General features: G+C 39.8%; 2 protein-coding genes and 1 long non-coding RNA gene across 19 annotated transcripts in view; 1 reads left to right on the top strand and 2 right to left on the bottom strand.

Moving 5' to 3' along the window:
- Window positions 1–6,723: 6,723 nt before the first annotated feature.
- Window positions 6,724–14,199, bottom strand: DUT (deoxyuridine triphosphatase). Of its 3 annotated transcripts, none has more exons than XM_032123298.1 (7): window positions 14,095–14,199; window positions 13,376–13,538; window positions 11,816–11,907; window positions 10,701–10,745; window positions 8,533–8,607; window positions 7,541–7,611; window positions 6,724–7,121 (listed from the first exon to the last, which is right to left on the bottom strand). In XM_032123298.1, exons 2-7 carry the CDS (start codon window positions 13,534–13,536, stop codon window positions 7,065–7,067), a joined length of 501 nt encoding a protein of 166 aa, XP_031979189.1. In that variant the 5' UTR covers window positions 13,537–13,538; window positions 14,095–14,199; the 3' UTR covers window positions 6,724–7,064. The 3 variants fall into 3 exon arrangements, with proteins under 3 accessions (XP_031979189.1, XP_031979187.1, XP_031979188.1); XM_032123296.1 differs by having other exon boundaries at window positions 13,921–14,138; XM_032123297.1 differs by lacking the exons at window positions 10,701–10,745; window positions 14,095–14,199 and adding an exon at window positions 13,921–14,025.
- A 111-nt stretch (window positions 14,200–14,310) lies between these two features.
- LOC116450224 overlaps window positions 14,311–23,477 on the top strand; it is a 57,959-nt gene continuing 48,792 nt past the window's right edge. For 5 of the 15 annotated variants that reach the window (XR_004242725.1, XR_004242713.1, XR_004242720.1 and 2 more), the window contains exon 1: window positions 20,096–23,214. This is a non-coding gene — a long non-coding RNA (uncharacterized LOC116450224). Of the gene's footprint in view, window positions 23,215–23,477 lie in introns of all 15 variants that reach the window. The other 10 variants (XR_004242724.1, XR_004242726.1, XR_004242722.1 and 7 more) reach the window with 10 other exon arrangements.
- The window catches only part of SLC12A1 (solute carrier family 12 member 1), a 43,402-nt gene continuing 40,020 nt past the window's right edge, over window positions 20,096–23,477 (bottom strand). The window contains exons 25-27 of the mRNA XM_032122368.1: window positions 23,043–23,178; window positions 21,001–21,068; window positions 20,096–20,233 (exon numbers count right to left, since the gene is read on the bottom strand). Coding sequence (XP_031978259.1) covers window positions 20,098–20,233; window positions 21,001–21,068; window positions 23,043–23,178 — 340 coding nt within the window. The 3' untranslated portion in view covers window positions 20,096–20,097. The remainder of the gene's footprint in view (window positions 20,234–21,000; window positions 21,069–23,042; window positions 23,179–23,477) is intronic.

Below are 23,477 nucleotides of genomic sequence, written 5' to 3'. Positions count from 1 at the left end.
AGGCAACCATGGCTGTGACTTTGCATGAGTTTCTTTAGCCTGAGTGCCAACTTAAACTGATCCCATCCCTCTTCTCATCCAGCTGTTCTATTATTTTGGCAGCTACTCAAGATTTCCTGGAATAATTGCAAATGAGTAATAATTTTTCATTTAGCTTGTATGCAGCCCTGGAATCAGTGATCATTTGCATGCTGTAATAAATACCCAGCCATGCCTTGGACATAAGTTCTGTACATTTGAACAGCAAACTTCAGGACGAGGGGGACAGAGGTAGAGTCCAATTTGTTATTATTGTTATTACTGTAGGTCCTCATAGTTTTAAAATCAACTTTATTATCAGAAAATAATGATGTAAAAATAAATATGCAGGTTCTGTTGGCAAGCAGGTGGCCAGGAGCAGACAGAATTGAAAAATAAAAAATCCTGTTGTAGGATCCAAACTACCTGGAAGTGCCTGAGCTGTGTTTTTCTGCTCAGTCCAGGCTGTCCTATAAATGCTAAGCATCTCAAAGGTCATCCAAATAAAAAGTAAATGCAAACAGAGGCTTCTTTCTCCCACACAGCAGACCTCCAGCCTGCTCAAGATACAATAGTGAAAGCTTGCCTGTTTTGACTATTAGTCAGTCTTACTCAGCTGCCATTTGGGAAAGTGATGAACAGCAGTCTGGGGGCTCTTTGCAGGTGACCTAGGGCAGGACACATCATCTGTCATGCTTCCAGAAATATGAGGCCCTCTTTAAAGCCACTCTTAAAGCCTTTCTTGGCGAGCAACTGACAACAAAGTGTACAATAAGGAATGATTTTCTGACAAAAAACCCCAGTATCTTGCTGCCTCCCTGGTGCAGCAGTTTGGCTTTACATCTGGTAGCAGTCTTCCAGGCAGTGAGTTTTATCCAGTTTTTCCTGGAGAACTTTTAGTAGCTTAACTGATATGATTAATACTAAAACCCGACCAACCAGACAAAAAACCCCATCCCAAACAAAAAGCCCCCTCACCAAGATAATGAAGTGGGAGCTCTCAGTCACCTCTTCTTCATGTCCAGGGAGAGCAATGAGTACTCTGCTGCTGTATCCATGATTTCCTGTCATTGTCACAGCTCCTTTTTCAGTTTTCTGTCATTACTAATGCCTTAAATGCAAGTTGAGAAGAAAGGTAAGAACAAGATTGAAATATCATACTTTCTCCCCTAACAAAACACCTCCTTTTCTTTGACTGCTCTAGCCTGTATACGTTGCTAAGATACAGCATCATAGGTAGGATGTAGAAAATATTCTTGCAGAATTTAAGTGGCTTGAATTATCTGTAATGCTGAACAGCTTGGCTTGCTGCCAGCAATAACTTTTATGTGGGAGCACAGGATAGTGAGACTGGTGGTTTTGTGTTTGCTGCTGTGAAAACTCGACAAGTGGGATTCCTTGATGCTGTCCTGCACCCTAAGGAAGGGTCCCTGGAATCTGGCAGTGAACAGTGTAAGCTGAGCAAGTTGGAAGGTTGTTGTCAGGACTGAGGTGTGAGCAAGACAGCACTGGATACTACTGTGCTTGCCAGACATGGCACACTTAGTTTAGCTGCAAAGGAAAGATGTTTCCTTCCAACTAGGACACATAGTTATTTTGTCTTGGACACTTGGAGACAACCTTTCAGAGTAGGAATCCACAAACCACAAAAATACTCATGTTAAAAGAATCTGGCCAAAGATGCTACATTCATGTCTGTTTGTTTTTCCTTTTTCCTTTTACGAAATGAAAGCAAACGAAATCCTTTGCTACAATCAATAGTAGACAAAAGATAACTTTCTTCAGTTCAAGGCTACAAGCAGTATTAATTGATACAAAACCCTTATTTGTTACAAATTATACTATACAGATATTCTCTAAAAAGATGAAGGTTAATATAAAATTTTTGTAACCTAATGAAAAAAACCCCATCAAAATCTAAGGGGAAGCAAGTAAGTAGGCATATCCAGCTCACATGTGTTTGTTTAAATGTTAAAATACAGTAGTTACTTTCTGGATGAGAGCTCTCAAATTATAAAATTAATCTGTCAGATTTTCAGACTTGGCAGGGTAAAAGGCTGTCTTGCTGTGTTCTGAGTAGGGGAAAAGCATCATTTCAGTGGTAAAGAGCTAAATAACCACACAGTTAATGGAGGGAAAGTTTAGGAAAATAATTACGTAAATTCACTTCAGTCTGATCATGCAACCTTTAACCATGCAGTGACATTCTTTGCCCAGCAGCAGACCTGAATTTACACTTTGCAGAATCACATCCTTACTGAGGTAGAGACTGCCAAATAGCTGTGAGTGAGGGAAGTGCCATGTGTGCCAATTCTAGAAACCAGTAAGGCAGTACCGTCTGCCCTATATTTTCAGGCTTTCGGTAACTTACATAACTAGGTGCAAAATACTTACTTTTATTTCTGGTTCTTTTCTTTGGAAGTGCAGTCATGTGCAATCAGGTGGAATAAGTGTGCTGATCATTTCCCTTCAGAAATTGTAATGGTTAGCGATGTGGACACTTTTCTTTTTAGGCAGAAACCATGAGGTACTGAAGCAAGCATTCACTTTTCTTGCACTTGAGGTCACAAATTTATGCAAGTCAAAAATGTTGGGCCTGCCAAAAACATCATGCTACACTCCACCAAATAAAAGGACACTGTTATTCTTACAAGGAAAGGTTTGACAGGACAGGAAATAGGCAGGGTCATAGAAGTTTACTTAATACCAAAACTTACTTAACCATCTTTAAGCCAAAATACAATGATAGTTATTTAACAAAAAAAAAAAAAAAAAAAAAATTTGAAGGTGAGGAAGAAGACCAAGAGCTCCAGAGTGTGTTACTACAGGAGTAGCAACCAATACAGAAACTAGGGAAGCTTAATTTACACAGTTCAGGTTACTATATATCACCCACCCTTACTGAGTTAACATGTATTAAGCAAGTTTTAATTTATATGCTGAACTTGCAGCCAGAGGCATCTGATTTGGAAAATGCAACGCAGTTTATCAGGCTATACATTACTTTCATTACAATGCAATCCTTAAGTAGACTGCATTCCACTTGAAGGAATGGAGGAAGAGAGTAAGAGAGTGAATACGAAAGATAGGAAAAATGTTGCTGTTCATTACAATTTTCCATTTTTGTTGAAACGCAGCAGGAGAGCAAAGCCACAGGCTTCTCTACTGCTCTTGCATGCCAGGAAGGATTATGCAAACACTGCAACCACCCAAATCTTATTTAAATTATAGTCATTGTTCCCCCTTTAATGGTTATACTTTTGCCTGCTTTCACTCAAATATTGCTGCATCTTGCTTTCCGCCAACATAGTCCCAGTGGGAGTCATCAACTCTTAATTATAGATGAACAGATCTTTGAAAAATACCTCTGAAAAAGAAGTGGAAAAGACTGCAAACTTTAAGTGCCATCTAGTGGCTGATCTAAAAAACATTAAATAGATTTTAAAAATTCCTAACATGCCACAGAGGAACACAACAGTAGCTGAACTGAGGAAGCTGTGCTTAAATTCTCAACTACTAAAGACCAGGTAAACACTCTGGGGGAAGGAAAAGGACTAAAGATCAATGGTAGTAATGGTATTATTGCCGTAATTTTTCTTTAAGATTTTTGTCCAAAAGTGGAGGGTTCAAGCAGTAGGAGTTGTATAGGAATCCTATGTTTCTTCAAAACCCTCATCAGCTTATGAGCTTCTACCTTTCTAAAGACATAGAGGTTATCATAAATATTGCAGCTGAAATAAAAAAATAGAACCCTCCTCAGATCTCAAAACAGAACCCAAACCATGGAGGTGAATCTGGGGCCAAGCATCTGAACTTTCTTCCAAATTCACCTGGGGTGGAAGGCCAGAGTTTTTCTGTCCCTGTAACAAGTCAAATTCATTTCTAAAAAAAAGGAAGCAGATTTTTAGCTAGTGATGTCCTTTTCCTTTCCTTGCAGGAAAATACCCTTTTCTGCTGTAGATAACGAATTCCCTACAAATTACTTTTCATTTATAAAAGCTTCATGTTTCATTTACACAGAGGATGTTCCACAAGATTGCTCCCCAAGCTTTACGGAACTCCTCTGGCAGATGAGAGTAGTTGAATTAAAGAGCAGCTTTGTCTGGATCTGTTCAGTGATGATGGAGAACAGCCCAACATAATTTTTACTTTAAGTGATTTTCATTTTGTTGCTTTGGAAATAGCTTTACATCTCTTCAGTTTCATACCTGCAGCAAGCCCTGGGGATCACAGCTCAGTGATGGGCTCTGGACACACGAACCTGTCTACACAGAAGTGAGCCCTATGCACACTGTTGGGTAGCTTCTCTTGAAGTTACTTGCTCAAGCTGAAGCATGTGCACTTAATGACACACTTAGGCAGTTTTTCACTGAATTACAAAACTAATTTACAACCAGGTAATGTAGGTAGGACAGGTCTCAGATAAAGCAATGAAAAAGATTGTTTCTCAGTCCCTCTTTGTCGCCAGATACCAAGATAATATACTTTTTAACACAGATATTATAGGAAAATGGAACATGAAAATAATTGGAAGGGTATTGGTTTTCATATTAATGCAATTGTGGGACTATAAATAAAAATATATGTAGAGAGCTTGTTTTGAAACATAAACTAGCAAATGCTGTTGTAAGAAGCCTCTACTCAGTACCAGTACAAAGTTTCTCCAAGTTTCAAATGCAGCCCTTGATCTGCAGTAGCAGTATGAACTTAAGAACTCTCAATGCTTTGGTAACTCCTGTTGCCTGTGTAGAAGTATTTGTCTTTCATAGATTTGCTACTCCTATTGAAGCAAACCCCAACACTCTAACAGGAATTACCAGACTTCCTTACCCATGTGCAATGGTTTGGTGCACATGAAGGAGATGGGTGTAGAGGTGAGCTTAAAAGCATTTCTCATTTCAGATAAGCTTTCCCAAGCTCCTACTGGGAAGCGGTTTGCAGTAATCTAAAACTCATGACACGCTTCTCTAGAGAAGCACTGGGAAACAATGGAAAGGAACTCCACCATACTGATTTTCAAAATAAGAGAGCCTTTTCTGGTAGTAACACTTAAGATAATGGTTTTCGTGTTGACAAGTAACAGCAGGCATGTGTATGTAAATTTGTTTTTTCCTCGAATGTCTGATTGTGCTTTTTCTAGCACATACGTATCTCAGAATCTGTAATATTAGCATTATTTTCAAAAATGGAAATCAGATCAGTTTCCAACAGGCACAATGAATAATGAATATCAACAGAACTCCAACTTCCTCCTTTTAGGTTGCTGTTCCACGTGAGGCCATTTTGTAGTATCTTTTTTTAAAAAGGACTTGCATCAGTGGATCCCCTGCTGGGTTTTTGCTTTGGGAGGTGGAAACTAAAATTCGCAGCAAAACTTCCTCTTGACTTACAGTCCAGCAAGAGGAAACAGCTTTACACAAAAGGATCGTAGATTTTAAGACCTTTAAATAGCCTTTGGTAATTGAAGTTCCTTTTGGGCAGGTTACAGAACTGAAGAAACTTAGTGGCAAGCTCAGCTTTTCCAGTTCATTTAGACTGCATTGGTATGATGTGCTCCTTGCTTACAATGGCCTTTTGCATCATGAGCCTGCTCATTATGGTCTGTCTGGGTGTACAGATGCAAGTACAGTGCTGTGATGAGGGGTAAGAACAACAACAGCAAAAAGCCTGATTAGCATATCATGCACACAGAGGAAAAGCCTTCTACCCTAGATAAAGATGAATGTACTTCTTGTTTCAGCACTGCCAAGCCAATGTAATGCTTATCCCATGGCACAAGGGATCTGAATGCTGTCACGCTACTCTAGTTTTCAGCTCCTTGAGGGGGAGGGTGGGATAAAACTGATAAAATATATAGTATTTTGGGCCTATTTCACTAGAAATAGTCCTAGACAAGGACATGAAACCAACACCTACAGGATTATCCTGATCTGAAACTACCAAGCAGAAAAGTGGTATGAACACCAGTCTACAATGGGCCCACATTTCCACTGTTAAAACTAAAAGCACAGTATTTCCTACCTGTGATCTTCCAGATAAGAAAATCTTAAAGTACAGACAACTGCAGGAAAAAAAGTGTTTGAGTGCTTCAGAGCCTTTTCTAATTCTTTTATGTAAAGTGGAAAAACAGTCACTTTTCTTTGCTTTTTTGTTTCTTCTTTTCTGTGCACGTTCTTTCACCTAAAAGTTAGAGAGTCATTTAAGAAATTCCACACACTGAATCAGGTTTAGGACAGATTCCAGAAGAATTCTCTGTTAACTAGACAAAAGTGAACTTAAAAAACCAAATTGTGCACTGCTTCAATAATTCAGAATCTTTCTTCCATACAGTAACATACTAATTTGTAACAAATATTTCAACTGCTTATTTCATAGCTCTTATTTATGATATAGAAGTTATTGCCAGATGAGTTGTGTTACTCAGCTCAAACACTGTATTGCTTTTTCTTTTAAAATAAGAGAACTCAAAAATTGGCCACTTGAAGATCAGCTAAGGATCAAAGTCAGAACTAGCTTTGAACAGAAAGACAAGTATTTGGACAGATTGTAGAAGACGAAATATTAAATATCTTTGTCTTATTCTGATTTAGGGGTCAGAGTGTGAACTCCTATAGATACTGTCACTGATGCTGTATGAAATAGGCTCTCGGTATGAAATCCTGAGCCATGTGGAAGATAGGTTTCAGAAGTCTAACACAAACTGGCAAGGGAACAATTGGCCATTTTAATTTAGGTGAATAAAATCAAAAAATAATAAAATTATGTTTTAATTTATTACAGTATAATTGCCATATAAACAATGCATTCTTACTGCTGAGGACCAAACATCTTGAAAGACAAAATAATACATCAACTAGTAAGTCAAGCCAGTCGTGCACATTTCCTCATTATGCAGACAAATTCACTGGAGGATAGATACAGAGAAGTCTCAATAAAACTTGAAATATTTTTATGAACTCCAAAAATCCTACTTCTAATTCAGATGAAAATTTAGAAATAGTGTAACAACAACAAAAATATACATAGAAAGCAGATTCAAGCAATTTTCAATTTTTTCCAGTAGAACCAAAGCCACCTTCACCACGTTCTGTATCATCCAGAGCCTGAAAGATATCAATTATGATAAGCTGGTTTAGTGCCTTAACTTGCCTTTTGTTTCTATACAACAGATATTGTCTATCATTTACTTGTAACAAGAGCTATAATTAAGAAACCAAAAAATGTACATGAGATGCTTTAGACTCTCTTTTGTACAAGCTTAAACAAATGCTTGTGAGGCAAACACTTCTAGTACACACTGAACTGTTTCTCAAAAACTCTGAAAACTTGCAAAAAAAAAAATCCACCCAAGTGCATACAAAGAATCAAGACTTTCATTCTGGTAGCACTGCTGCTATGCAGTTTTTCCACTGAAAGTAATTTCAGCAAAGTATTTATCTGTGTAATAAATTTCATCCTATATACAAGTATCTTAAACTATTAGTCATTGAAAAATGCAGAAATATTTTATTTGGCAACTTACTTCAACTTCTTCTAGCTCAGGATAATAAATGCGTTCACAGATGAGCTGGGCAATTCTATCCCCTTTTTTAACTGCAGAGAAGTTAAAATATTAGTTCCTTCAAAAAAGTGAATAATTAATACAGACTTTAGACAATCTCCTGTCAAAAATATCAGAATACTTATTTGAGACTTAGTTAAACAGATGTTAACAGTCCCAGAAAAACACAGGTTAAGATAAACTTCGGTTGGGTCCTTTTAAGGTGAAGTGTCAGCAGCTGTACCAGCTCAAGGCCTTTCCATTCATTCCTGCTGCTGTACTCTGGCATCTTAATTCATTATGCTGAAGTACTGCAGAGATGGAGAGACAGCTGCATGGATAATGTAGCTGTTTTCTGAACTAGACCCAGGAATTTGGGGAGAAAAAGGCAAACTGATAAAAGGAAAACAGTGTTTCTCACTACTAACCAATATGGCTCACAGAACTTCCAAAAGAAGCTTGTGCTGTGAAGATGCAGAAGAGGCCACAAAAACACTGGCAATATTTTAACTGGGCACTGAAGCTTAAAACTGACTTTTTGCAAAAAGACAGCATAATAAAGGGAAAATCCTGTCTTTATTACTCCAGTTTTGCAGGATTCTGGAGAAGTTTTTATCTCAAATACTACTCAGCTGATTTTTTTTTTTTCAGAGAAAGGTAGAAACTTAATACAAAGTTGCACTTCAGTACAGCTTGTGAATCTAAAGCTTAGCTAAGAAGGGTTGGTTTGGTTTGTTTTTGTGGTGGCATGGTGGTTTTGGGGGTGTTTTTATTGCATGCTGCTTAATTTGCTATGAGTAGAATCTTTTCATGTTCCCTTGACAGGACATTACTAAGTATCTACGTTTTTGTTAACTGAGAGAAGAAAAATGTTCCCAGCTAATTCTACCTCTGCAAAAACTTTTAAAGAAAAAATTAGTTTATCATTCCCAGTCAGATGGCTGAAAATAGGCTCTGCCAGGCTTAACAGTTACCTTCAAAAGTTTCCTTGCCGAAGTTGAACAGTACCACACCAACATTTCCCCTGTAATCCTCATCAATAACACCAGCTGTCATGAGAAAGAATTGAGAGAGATATCCAGTTAGTGTCAGTATATGAGAACTAGATTAGATAAGGTTTAGATTAATAAATGATTACAGTATCTCATACTGACATCCTTTATACTACTGATGCACAGTTAGACAATACGTATGCAAATACTGAGACTGAAACATAGATTTAGAAGAAACATAAAGATTTTAGTTATAGGCTAGCTGTGTTGAAATGAGTTAGAGTAGGAAGGAATTTGGGCCCAGCTAGACTTAATTAAAATAGTTAAGAGAGCTGGACCTGAAATGGGTTCTAAAATGTTAGTAACTGATTACCAAATAATTGATGATCTGTCATTTGTATGTTTGCTTAGCTGTGCTTAGAACGAGGAATAGAAACTTTGATAAGTTGGTGTAGGGAACAAGGACAATTACCAATTTCCTCCCTTGGTAGGAACCCGTTCAAAAGTCATGCAAGAAGAAACTTAGAGGTCACTAAAGTAATTAGGATTGTTAAAGTTCAGAAAGGCAAAAAGGTCAAAATGAGGAGGATGAGTTACTTCATCTTTTTTGGGACCACTGACCCAATTCAAGACCACCAGCTCCATTCAGGACACACACTATGCATGCTTAATGACATTTAAGCTCATTTCATGTAAGCTTCATACGAAGCGGAGAATGGGAGGTGTTAATGTTACGAATATACATTTGTATTTTGGATATTCATAATATTTGGAAATAAAAAGTATCATGCTTGCTTGGATCGGGGCCCTGCGTCTTAGGGAGCCATCCCACACAGTGCCTGGCACCAAATAAAACATGCACTTTCTAACTCTAAACTGTTAGAGAGCTTTTGTCCGTCTCAGTTGGATATCGATATTAGATCGATATTCATATTTTGGTAAATCAAGACATCTAAAAATGCTAATCAGTCTTGCAAAAGGAATTGAAAAACACCACCACATGTCAAGAAATGCTTTACCACTGTACTACTAATTTTAGTAGTAATACCCTATCTGAAATCAAGACAGCTGGATCAAATTCAGACTCCATTTGTTCTGCTAACTTCAGCTCTTTCAGTGGTAAGCAGAAATCTGTTTTCAACTCCTAACATTTCATTTGAGAGCTATGGATTTGCACAGATCCAAATCCTGTACCTCTGGCAAGGTAACAGAATCAGAGCTGTAAGGATATTATTGTCATACAGCTATATTCAAGACTACAAAACTAGCTCACTCTTGTATTTTGCATGTATTAGCTACACAGTTCAGAAGATTATCTACCAGTGCACATTAAAATAATTATATTCTGCTTCTTTGCCAGGAAACATATTTCCAGTAGAAAACAGGAGTTTGGGCCTCCCTGTGGTCCCAAGTATGTATTTTGAAGTCTACTTGCAGAAATAATTTAAATACAAAAATTAAATGCCATTCCAAGACATTCCCAGACTCATACAAAGTACTACCGTTAGAGATTACGAGTACCAGAGGAAACTGTAGTATGACTGCACCTTCAAGTTTTAATGTTGAGCCACAAAAATGCACATTTAAGAATAAAAACCTGGATTTTAAATTAGTTTCTTCAGCTTTGTGAAAAAATTGTAGTGCATATGATCCATAGTTACCATGCAATCTTTGCTCTGGTTCTAGTGTGGAAAAGGTATTTACACAACTCTCTTATGTAATGTTTTGGATAAATCCAAAGGCATTTCTGAACAGCTCCCTAATTAAGGTGCTAGTAACACTGGGAGTATCCCCTGAGTTTTGAAAATTTAGAAAAACATGCATTTCTCAAGTTAACTTGCTGGTTAAAAAAATGGATGAAGCAGAATATAGTAAGTCATCTTTAATGCCTAAACCAAAAAATAACTTCTATGGCAGGCACTGCCTACAAAAGTACTACAGTTATTACTTTAAAAAATCAGTACTATTTTTTATAATTAAGCCAGTTTTAACATAATCATGATGCACTGTCTCTCTCAGGTGTTATCCAGGTATTTCCTTTTGCCAGATTACCCATGAAGCCATCATTTATTTACACATTACACTGTGAAACTAAGGCACTTCCGTGATCAGTATTTACCAAGGATTACTAAAAAGAACAAAAAGTTTACCTCCAACATCTATGAAGTGCTTTGCAGCTAAACCAGAACGTGGTGCTAGAAAAGAATTTTTTTTGTAAGTATTACAATTTATTTCTTTAAAAAGACAGTATTTATAGGTTATACAGTGTGTTTGCACAGTCTTGTTTCCACAGTCTTTTAAAAATTAACGTATTACAGGAATTACTGTAAGAGTTTACGTATATATTAAAAGGAATAACAGGCTACAATAAAATTGCAATCTTTAAGTGGTAGAAATATATCTTTATTTGACCTGCAATTGCAGAGCAGGTTTCTCCATGGAAGGCAACTGGAGCAGACAAGGACTGTCTAATATTGGTTTATTTTTGGTGACTACCACTGGTTTGACATCATCTTAGAAGAATATTAGGTCAATCCATTTAAGTTACAACGGAAAACAATATTTGGCAAGCAACTTCCTAAGCAGTATTATACACAGATAAATTACGTGTGGGGATTTGGGGTTTTATTTACCTTAGTCTACTGTGATGAGGAGCTAAAAATGATACGATCTTCAAAATTTTCTTTGGGATAAGAGAAATGCACGTGTGTTCTCCTTTTACATAAAAGGACCTGGCAAACTCTGATCATGTTCTCCCCCTGGAGTGGCTATTGCTTTTTCACTTTACATATTTATACATAATTCAGATAAAGAACGCACAAAATGAACAGAACATCTTGTACAGGTTCTCTCAAGTATTCTGTCACCAAATGTAATCAAATTCTACTACACTGTTACTCTGGGGTTAATTTTTAAACATACAGGGATGCATTTTCTGTATGTCCACTACCTATTGGTCTTTCTGATTTGAATTTGAAACTGCAGAGAAACAATGAACTACTGCAGAGCCTATGAAGTTGTATGTAGAGTACAAGCCTTTTTGCTGATCATCCTTTTGTCACTTGACATACACCAAACCTCAAAGGCATTTGACAACAGGTAACAGGAAAATCTCTGCTACAAGATTTAGTAAATCACACAGCCACGTGGCATCCCTTTTTTGTGTAGACTAATTCTGAAAGCTTTAGGCAGAATCTAAATGGGAAGATGGCGTCAAACGCGTTCTACAATGACTCTGCAGCCTTTTCACAGCTTGTGTACTCACCTACTCGGCCATAGCATCCAGAAGGAAGTGCTATTTGAATGTCTGTTTTCACCACAGCCTTTTCCATGGGTGGTATCACACAGTTGTAGGCACTACATTAAAGAAAAAAACACTAGTTTATATAGAATACCTCTTAAAGTTTCTTTACTGTAACTTAAGGTACAAAATTACCCAGAATTAATCTGCCTGGGAATTTATATAATGAAATTTAGACAACAAATACTTACAGATTTGCAAAATTTAATGCACATCCTAAACCACAAGATGTTGCCATTCTGATGATGCTAGTTTAAGATACCAGAAGTGTCATTTGAACAGCATACTCCTGCAATGGCCAGTTTTAAATGTTTTTTTAATTGGTAAGATAGACAAAAGATACAAGTTTAAAGTAACCATTAGGTGAACGTGGTTGTGCATTTTTTTGTGCAAAAGCAGAAACTTTACAGATAATACGCTCTGATTAAGCTTTCTACAGCAGATGAACTAGTTGTAATCAAAATTAATAATCTATTAAGTTAACTTTTAGGCAATAATGTTTTTTTCTGAGCTGACAGTTCATGATTCACATAATTCACCTGGGAACTCTGAACTACAGAGATTTTAAGAACTTGCTGAAGTTACCCAACTGAAGGCTTAATGAAAGGCAGTGGTAACAATACTTGTCATATCTGGACCTTGACAAAGAACTGGTTTTTTTAAACACTGGAAGCACTGAAAGGTTTTCTATAAAACAGACTTTTTCCAGGTCTACAGTGCACGATTGGAACAAGAACAAAAACAAACCTGGTGAGACAAAAGGGATAAAAAGAAAAAAGGGTGAAGTGTGGTGAAATAAATCTTCAGGAAAGAGGTCAGCGAGGCAAAGGAAGAAAAAGGCTGTGATTATTCCAAGTAATACTTAAAAAGGTAAGTTAAAAGTGGTGGCAGCAAAGTTCACACGTAACTAGTGACTTGATCACAGAAGCACTATACAAACAACCACAAGTCTAGCTACAGGTATTCCTGAATATATAGTGAAAACCATTGAACAAGGGTCATTATAAATTCAAACAAACCAAAACCCAAGTCTGTACACCAACGCAGATGGTTTCCAGCCAGGACCGCTATCAAACTGCTACAACGCCCTTTGGCAGGCAGCACCCCGGACCCAAGAGGAAAGCAGAAAAGCACAAGTGCTGGCAAGGAGGGCCGATGTGTGCTACCATTTTTTCATTTCAAAAGGAACGCGCCCGGCCGTTGTGGGCACCACCAGCAATTCCGCATGCTGTGTCAAGCCTGACTTTTAGCCAACGACTGCATCTCTGCCTGATGAAATCAATGCTGTAGCATAGCTGGATCACGGATACTCGAAAGTGGTCAGGGATGGAGGAGCAAGGGAGCTACGACTTGGTCAGCTCTGGCCTCCTCTCCTGCATGGCCAGCGAGCCTGGCCGGAGGGTCGGCTCGGCAAGAGGCCACGAGAGCGCTCTCAGCCGCCGGAGCCCCTGCCCAGGGCTCACCGAGCGGGGCGACATCTACGCGGGCTCCCGCCCCGGGTGCCGTAGCCTCACCCTCCCTCACCTGTACAGATCGTAGCCCGCAGCCCGTGCGGAGCCCCTGGAAGGGGCGAAGGCGTTCTCGGACAGCTTGGTGAAGCGGAGCCGCGTGGAGACCTCTCCGGGCCCCGACCCCTTCTGCCTCTTGCTGGGGGAAGGCTGCGGCACGGCCTCGGAGGCGGGCATGGCTGAGAGAGCGGGAGAGTCGCTGTGAGGTACGGCCAACCGCCCGCCAAAAACCCCGCCAAAACCCGGCACGGCCCACGGGCGCGGGTACAGGGGGGGAAACCGGCCCGTCCGCGGCCTCTCCGCGCGCGCCGCAACCCCATTCCCCCCTCGGTGAGAATGGCCTCGCCCAGCTCCTCCTGAGTGCCCCGCACCGGGACTGAGGGTCCCGCCCTGTCTGTCAGGCGGAGCTCGCCATCGCCTCAAACCGCAGCCGCCGCGTCGCGGCCAAGCGACCCCCGAGGGGCGCAGAGCGGGCCGGTGGTGCGGCTGAGCAGCGTGTATCCTCCCCAAAGCCCCCGAGGGCAGTATGTGCTTCCCCTCAATTCCCCCACCGCTTCTTACAGCGCCCGTAGCGGTGCCGGAGCCACCGGAGGCACCGCGCCAGCATAGCGCCGCCGCCGCCGTGTGGGGAGCGCGCCATGAGCGCCCGCCCGGTGCTCCCCGCCGCGGTCCGCCCGGCTCATGGGGGACGGGCGGAGGCGCCGGTGCCCCGTTCTCCCCCTGCCCGGGCTCTACCTGCCGGCGCAGCCGTTCCGGCAGCCGCCCGGCCTGCAGCGCTCCTCGGTACGCGGCGGCGGCGCTGCCGCGGGATGGCAGGCGGACCCCGCGGGACGCGCGGAGTTGCCGGGGGACGCGATTGCGGCTGCACGGGCGGGCGGGGCGCGGGCGGTCACGGCGGCCTCAGAGGCGCCGCGGAGCCGAGCCCTCCCCTCCCCTCCCCTCCCCTCCCCTCTCCTCTCCTCTCCTCTCCTCTCCTCTCCCCTCCCCTCCCCTCCCCTTTCCCGTATCGCCCAGCCGGGGTGGCTGAGCACGGTGGGCTGCTCCGCGGCCTGCAAACAGTCGCTGTCCTCCCACAGTCCCACGGTGATTAGGGCTGGAAGGGACCTCTGGAGAGCATCCAGTCTAATCCTGCTGTTACAGCAGATCGTCTTAGAGCAGGTTGCACAGAATAGTGGGATAAAGAGACTCCTTCAGAAGTGGTCAGGCCAGCTCTTGTCGATGCTCTAGCTGGGAAAACCTGTCAGTGGTCGGTGTGCTCTGTTCTGTCTCGGAGCAGAAGACTCATATTTTCATTGTCTTTCATAGTCTCTGCATGCTTGCTATCCTATCTATGATGTAATTTCCCCCATATTGTTTCTGTATCTATGTCTTTCTACCCATATATCTATCTATATATCGGATATACAGATATATTCTACAGGACATATCTATCTCCTTGGGAATAGGGAATTTCTGAAATTCCCCCATAGCTCTCTGCTGTGGTCTGAAAAGACTATCCCATTGGATTCACAGTTTAAAAACTGCCCCTGGTGATGCTAATGGATGTATTTGACGCTTTGCAAAATAGCTACAGACTGCTCGATTCTTTTTGCTGGTCTAAAGTTTGTCAAACAACTGTTCTTTGTGATTTTTTTTTAAAACTCTATGTGATTGTCTCTTTGCTGTGTTATGTTTTTTAAATGCAGCCAGATGGCAGTGAAACCTTTACTACACATTGCAGTTCAGTTGTGAAAGGTATTTTTAAGAATGTCCCAGTTTCGGCTTTCTTTTATTCCTGTTCAGTATTTTCAGTCTAAATGGTATGCACTGTTTGAAAGAGAATACGTATTGTAAAACAGACCCTGTGAAAAAACTACTTAAAATATTTTATGGCTTCTGATGTAAGCTATCCAAAAATCGAAGTTCATAGGAATTGAAGTTGTATCCAACTGATACCTAATTGTAAATGTTTACTTATACAAGTAGGGCTTTATAGAGTTTACAACTGCATCCTGCATTATAGTGTAGAAAAGGACCAATTTTATGAATGGCCAGGCTTGGTGAGGCAGGCTGGGTTCTAAACTGTGCTTAAGGTAGCCTGAAAGCTCATGAATAATAGAGAGGAGGACTCATCCAAAAATATTATTAAGGAGAAAGGTCTTAGCTGAATGACACTTGTTTTTTTCTAGATCTTTACAACAGGAAAAACCTCCCCAACCTTGTGCTGGAAGACTGGGCAAGTTTACCTTGGTTCCGGGAATGTGTGGCTTACTGTGTAGATAGTCAGTCAACCTTCTTGCATTCTTGATCGCTGATTAGTGCTGCTCTCCATCGGGCATTTCCTCCTGACTTTGAAAAACAATACTGAGATAAACTGAAATCATCCGCCTTTTTTCCTGGTCTGAGAGCAGGAGTGGAGGCTGCTTTGTTGTGGGGTAATAGCCACAAAATTCTCCCTACTGAAAAGTTTTGGTGTTAAAATGAGGATTTTTATTAGCAGAAAACCGTGGCTTTAGAAGAGAGATTTCCCACCCCATTCTCACTTAGAACAGCTGTCTCTTTCACAGTGATTAAGGTTTGTAATTTAAAAAGGCTGTTACCATGTTGTGTGTTCGTAATGAAGCTCTGTTTTTGTGATTACATGTTTGCAGTACAGCGTGGGGGCTGTAGAATTTTGCCATTGCTTTTTACTCTGTGCCAGACAACCTTAGTGTTTGATTTTGTTTGACACTTAATTTCCTCTGATGAAATTCCAGCAATGGGATGACTGTGGGTTATTGCACTTGTTGTTTGTGGGGAGTGTGAGCTGCAACTCGCTGTGTTTGTTTCCATTTTTCCTTGCACAGTCAAGGTCAGTGTGAGATGTTCCCCTCAGCAATGCTGGCCACACGGTCTCGATGGGCTACACAGCTGCCAAGGGGCTGTGTCCTAGGTACCAGCATGAACAGATGTTTAAACAGTGGCCTGACTTCTGCTGAAGCACACTTGCAAAACCTTGACTTTCCTCAGCTGTAACTTGAGGGGTGAGTCACTCATTTAGCAAAGAGCTGCAGCACCTGAAGGTTATTGCCCTGCTGCCAAGAGTTGCAGAGGTAGCAAGGGAGAGAGAGCAGGATCTTGGAGTGATCCACACTCACTTCATTAAAGTGCAATGACAGCCAAACCACCAGAGGCAGAAGGTTGAGGAAGACCCCTGAACTTCAAGATGGAAGTGCTGCAGGTTACTCAAATTCTGTGTTCCCTGCTTTGCTGATAGGTCAGGGACCTCTGCCTGAGGGGAGGTGACAAAGAGCTAAGGGGAGTTAAATGAGTCAGTAGTAGCTAAAACTCTGTAGCTGTTTGCCCCAGATGTACAACTGCAGTGCTAATTCCTGTTACCTGGTGACGTCTCTTGCTTGTAAACTCCCAATCAGTTGCTGAAACTGCTTTTGCTGAAAAGATCTTGAAATACCGCATGGACTGAGAGAAAAAAATGAGAAATGTCTAGGTTTTCTGTATTGCCAAGTCAGGAAAGCTTTTGTTAGGACTCCTCGAAGATGTAATGAAAATTGCAGAGGTTTAAGACTGAGGAAATTTCCTATGCTGGTGGCTGGAGCTTTGTACGTTGTATTATGAAGATTGAGTGGAAACTCCTTTGAGTGTGAAGTAGGATAACAACATGCTCTTTGCAGTGTAGTTGCAGTTGTTTCTCCTCACAATGCAGTGCCTTTTTGGTTAGGTAGCTTTTCTACTTGCCTGTTGGGTAGCTAATTTAAAAATGAAATAAAGAAATGATCCCCTCAAAAAGAATCTTTGTTGGGGACTGAAAAATTTAGCGAAAGGCACATCGGAGAATGCTGTTCTGGACAGCACAATCTGGACTGTGCTTTAGGGATATGTAATCAAGATGGGCAACTTGTCAGTGGTTGTAAAAAGATTGAAGGAAAGTGAAGTCTCTGAACTATGATGAAATGCCTTCTGTGATACCTGTTGGAGCTCCACTAACATTGGGAGGGAAAGGTAAGATTCACTGATGGGAGGAACAATAGTGGATCATTTTAACAGGCCCTTAGGCACAAGCTTAGCTGTGCAGGATGCCTAGGCTTTTGAAGAAAATTCAAACTATTCTTTGTTCTTGCTTCATAGCAGTGGTATTTTCACACTTTAATGTCCCTGGTCACCTTACCTGTGCTTGCTTTTGTCGTGGCTGATCAAACCCAGGCTAAATTATATAAACTTATGGTAGTGTGATATAAGCGAAAAATGTGCTAGACAGCATTAGAGCTGTATTTTTTCCTTGAGATTTCAAGCATGTAATTAGAGTTTAGTTACTAACTTGATGATTAAAATTCAGCAGTTGTTTTACGGATAACTTATGTCAAGAAGTGTCTCTTACAGAGTGGAAAAGGAGGGAGGTGGACTAACAAAATTTTGCAATCTAAGTTGCAATTTAAGATAGTCTGTAATTAGTATGCTCTCCAAATTGGTCCACACAAATTCAGAAATCATGGTGAGGTACAGGAAATAGAAGATGCTAGGAAAATACTTAGTCTAAATTACTTGTGAATTTGTGGAAGTAACACCTTCAGGTAGCTAAGTGCTGTTGCATCCTGAGTTTATCCTATTACACTGTTGTGTGGATACAACTTCTAATTAATCACTGTCGTGCAAGCAAGACATTTGATAGAAATGTGTATGTTCGTCCTTAGTTTTTGATGACTTTATTTAGAAGGTACCTCTTGGGATTTATTGTTGCAGTGCCCACAGCAGTGTGTTTGTGAGAGAGCAGTGTGAATAGTACTGAAAGTGCCGTTGCTGGTTCACTTTGTGCTCATTCTCTTTTTGGATCTGCTTAGGTCCCCCAGAGCAGTTTGGGTCAATGTTCCCTCTAGATTGAGAGTTACAATACTTGGGAATATTTAGGAAACAATCTCCAGTCATGTATATAATTAAAGGGCTTAATAGAGGTGTATAATTCCTCCAGGTCCTTGTGTAGATTGTGATAAGAAACATGCAGAAGCCTAAGTGGAGCCTCCCTAAAAGCTCTGTTTCTTGGCATTGGCTGGGTGCCATTCAGATTATATCTGTGTGCTGTGTGAGGTGGAAAGGATGGTGACCATTACAATTCTACAAGGAACTGGAAGGACCTGGCAGCAGATAACAAGCTCTGGTATCACTGCTGACATCACTGTGAAGGATGAGAATAATCTCCTTATTTTGCAGGTGCAGAATGTGAGCTTTGGTTTGCTCAGAGTTGTGCAGGAAGTCTGGTATAAGGAGGAAACTTCTGTGTAATGCAGTTAGATTGTAAAATGATCCTTCAGTCTGGTTGTAAATGTGTAAGAAGCAAAGGAAGAACATTATGAGAAAATATCAATATTTAATATCCTGCCTTTAATAGATGGAGAAAATAAAGCATGGATTACTGGGCTACATTACCATGTTCTGCTGAATTGCTGGTGTTGAACTCAGAAAAAATGTGAACATCAAATATTTGTCATTTTTTGAGATGGGAGTGCTAGATCCACCACAAGTTAAATTCTAATAATTCAAGCAAGATGAGGCCTGCTTTAAAATACACATTTAGTGAAATTCAGGGCTCCTTGGCCTTCATGAGGCTTAGATGTTAGTTGATCTCTGCAAAGGAGTTGCAAGACTACAGAAAATAAATTAGCCATGTTCTGTGATGGTCTTTAATTTAAATAATGCTTACACATAGGATATAGCTTTACCCATTAAAAAGAGAAGCTGCTTTTCTTGACAGCTAAAATTATAAAGCACCATAATGTTGCAGAGTAGAAAATAGAAAAATTACATAACTTAATGGATTGCCTTTATTTTAAGTTAGTGTATAATTAATATTATTTAGAAAGTCAAAAAAGAGAGAAATCTTTTATATAAATCAAAAATAAGGCATTCAACTCAGATGAGGTTTTTTTTCTAATCACATAAATCACTGTGCATTTTGTCCCAATGTATAATGTCAGATTGTATTAGCCCTAACATTCACAGAAAACATTGTCAGAATATTTAGTATTTTACTAATTTTTTTGCGAAATTTACTTAACACATTTAATTATTTCAATCACAAATTCCATTGTATGTCAGAGCTTGAAAATGCATTATGAAGTCTTTCAATAGAGTCCATATTTTTATATATCTAATTTTTTTGTTTGTCACTAAATTAGAAGTGTTTGAATTAATTTAAATTTGCAGAGCAATTTAGGTAAAAGCATCTTAATTTGGCAATATTACAATCAAAAAGCATTGCATATATTCTACTTGTATTCTATCAGTTTATCACTTATACCTGATGGATGCTGTAAAGGTTTTTGTCTCACAAGTTGGTGCATTTCATTTTAATCCTACTGTGTGCCCATTAGCAACTATGATAGTGCAATTTGAAATAATTCTTTATCAATTTAATGATTTTTGTATTATACCAGTTAATTCTGGCTTTCTACGATAAATATCAAAAACTTTTTCAATACCTTATAAAATCAGAAGAATTTCTTATTTGTGTGCTCAAAATGTTTGCTGTCTTTTTTGACATACAGGTAGATTTTCCTTCTTTTGCCTGTACTGGAGTGTAACACCAGCAGGAACCATGTACAATTTTTGTCTAATTCTTTGCTGTGTTGCTTTGGATTTTTGAAAAATTTTCTGTCAATTATTAAAGTTTTAGATTTGTATTAAATGAGTGTGTCTTTGATAAACCATTGCCATTAAAAATGTAGCTGTTGGAATCAAGCAAGGCATATTCTAGGCACTGATGTTTTTCTAAGAATAGAAAGTCAGTACATTTTTGTGGTTGCCTCTGACCATTAAGACTGGAGGAAGGTTCTTGGAGAGAATTTCTAGCCAAGCCACGTACAGGTAATCAGACACTGCTCCTTTTCTTGCCACAGGGAGGCTTCTGTTTAGGCAGAGGGAAAAATAAAATTATGATTTTGAAGGCAGGAGTAGCCCAGGCTTCTCACTAAATACTTAGTAGAAACATCACTGTTCATATACAACTCTGATATAATTAGACTACAAGATTGTTTTAATATCATAAGGCCTTAATTTGCAAACCCTTGCTCACCTGATTGTACTGGACATGAACTGCTTGTGATTGTAGCCTTAAACTGGTAAAGAATATTTTTGGGGTCGTAAAACACACACATAATATGATTTTTTAAAAAGGATAAAAATACAACACATGCATAGTTTTGCAGTCCATCAGCCTATTTTCTGATCTGAAATTACTGTGAGATGAGAGTTTTAAAAGATGGGTCAATTTATGGTAAGCATTACAAGCTCACCAATTTTTTTGAGACTGAAGTAATGGAACTGTAGAGGTTTATCTATGCATCACAAGTGCAAGCTAATTTATTGAAGCTGTGTATAAAAAACGTTTCTGTAAAAAAAAATCAATTCTGGAAAGGGCCTTTTTTTGGGGTAGTTTTTTGGTGGCCTCTTTTCCTTTATACAATTGCTTCATCACCAGGAAAGATTCATATTCAGTGCAGTCCCAGAGAACCACCAGTCCAGATGCAAGTCCTTCAAAAGGTACTTAAAAGATTACTTTTGTGCTCAATGAATTAATGAATCAATGAATTAACACAAGGGTTTCTGTAGCTCCAGTTCAGAATCCCATTACACATTATTCTTAGAGTTAGAATCAAAAATCTTGCAACTCACAGGACAATGAGGTTGGCTGCTCTCGAATGCTCTTGTAAGAGTTCATTCAGACGGACTTGGCGATAACTCTGGTTAAAACACAATAGGGAAAAGAAAAAAATCAGTCAGGTCAGTGATCCTCAGTTCTGGTGTCTTACATACCTCTGCACTCCCCTTGTCTGCAACATTTTCTGCTGTTGATTTGGCAGCACTGGAAGCCAGGTCTGCTCTGGGGTCCAGAGTGATAGCAATGACAAAATATGATGTTAAGCCACACTTTTTGATTAGTATAGTTACATTAGGGCCAGAGTTGTTCACCCCTGTGTAAGGTTTCCTGGGGATAGGGATTATTTTTGTACTGTACTTTATGGTCAAGCTCAGGCCCTCAAAATTTTTATAACTTAACAAGTCACAGGGAACAAGAGACCAGGGCAGGTTTGTGTAAGATAGATGTATCTTAACCGATCTTGTAAATTACTTTCTCTTTCCCTGGAGAAAGAAGAAAGCTGGTTTTTCTCCATTCAGACCTTAAATTTTCCTTCTATACGGAAATGTCAGTGTTCTTTTACATGTTATATCGGTAAGAATCCTCATAATGTAGCCAGTTGTTACCTCATGAGAATCATCCTGTAACATCACCCTTTATCTGCGCTGCCAGGTTTTTCTCTGTTGAATTGTAAATGTGTTCTAATGTCCTCTGTAAAATTCCCAGAACTGCCTTACTTCTGACGATAAGGGTCATATCTTTCCGGATGTATAAGCTAAACTTTTTATTGCTGTTCTTGTTTTACAGAGTAATTTGGCATTTTCATATTGCTGACTCTTTTCAATCTATGGGGAGTTTTTTTGGTTCCTTAGTTAGTGACCTTGACAAGACCAAGCTTAATCATGTATTTTTTTTCTGTTGTATCCTCACTGGTTCTGCATGCAAGTGTCTGTGATTACATTCCTGTTTTCTTTTATACTGAGATGTTTTAAGGGCTCTGACTCTCAATTTTTGATAATTTAAGGTGAGAATAATTCTAAGGTTTTCTGCCCATAGCTGACTACTTATAACCTTACACTGGTTATCAGCTCCATGAAGAGGGTAATAGAGTGAGCAGTCAGTCTGCTTCCCAGCTGCTGCAGTTAGTAGTATAGTGTGTTATCTTAAATCATCATTGATTCCTGCTGATGTTAATGTGTCAGGCTGTGACTTCTGGCAGCTCTGAGCTCAGAGTTGCAATCCTTGCTCTGCTGAGAAAGTTACCAGCACCATAAAATGGAGATAACTAAACTGCCAATGTACTCAAGTTAATTCCACAGGAACTATAACTAAAATTGCTAGATTAATTCTCTGGGAGTTACAGGAGAACTTGTCTCTTAAGGGTGAAAGAGTTTGCAGTATCCTTTTGTCACTGTCCTGATGAAGCCTGGTGGTTCATTGGTAAAAAGGTATTTTTCCAACAAGTTTAAAGAGCAGACTGGGCTGTAATTGATCCAGTGGATCAGCCAGCATCAGCCTTGAAGTTCCTCTGAACTGCAGGAGACCTTCTGCATGGTAGACTGGTTTAGTCTTCACTCTGCCACTGAGGTAAGAATTCATGCTCACCCTTGCCTTTGGAGAACTTTCTAGCCTTAGTTGAAGTGTCTGGATTCAGTTCTAAATGGCCCAAAGTGGTGAGTGTTTGGAGCTGCATCCTTTAAGAGATTCAAGCTGCAAAACAGTGGAGCCATTTAATAAACCTCTCAGCAGACCCAATTAGCTCAGGCTTAGTGCAGTAACTGTGTGGTGTCTGGTTCAGAGGTGGTTTTCATCTGGCTGGCTTTGATGTGGGCAAAGCTTCTCATCAGCCTGGAAAATGCTGTGTAAACATGCCAAGGTCTGAGGGAGCTCAATAATGCAATCATAACACACCTCTGCAGTGTTTACAATATAAATCCAATCTGTAAATATCAAATACAGGTTTGAACATGTCATGTTTCTAATTCCATATCTGGTATTTCAAATTTTCTTACTAATCGCTTCAAACATCTGGAGGGTAAGGAAAAGTACATATGTAAAAAGGTAGGTGAGGCTTTACCTTCTCCTTGAATGCTTCCAGCTCTGCATCTGTAATTTTCCATGGAGTCTCTCGCTTTAATTTCTCAGCAGTTGTTATATCTTTGCAGCTTTCATGGAGGCGATACGGTTCAATCATCTCTTCAAAGAATTTCCAGCTGAAACACAAATTACAAAGGAGGCCTTGCTGCAGGGTATGAACTCACTAACTTATTTCACAGTCACTGTGTATGACAGGCCTCACTGATAATAATTATAGCTGAAAAACGTGCAAAATCTTTAACTATTCTTTTCTACATTGTGCCCCAAGTTATATTTGTGCTGCTTCTGTATGTTTGGGTTATTTGAGGATAATTTAAAGGTTATTTGAGGATAATGAAACACTGCATTTAGCAGAGAATTTTCTGCATTGTCCTGGTTCTGGCAAAAATACTGAAATGAGTTTTACAGTAACTCC

Source organism: Corvus moneduloides, chromosome 13, assembly GCF_009650955.1.
Source record: "Corvus moneduloides isolate bCorMon1 chromosome 13, bCorMon1.pri, whole genome shotgun sequence".
NCBI lineage: Eukaryota > Metazoa > Chordata > Aves > Passeriformes > Corvidae > Corvus > Corvus moneduloides.
Note: the sequence above shows the minus strand (reverse complement) of the source record. Positions and strands in the feature narration are given on the sequence as shown.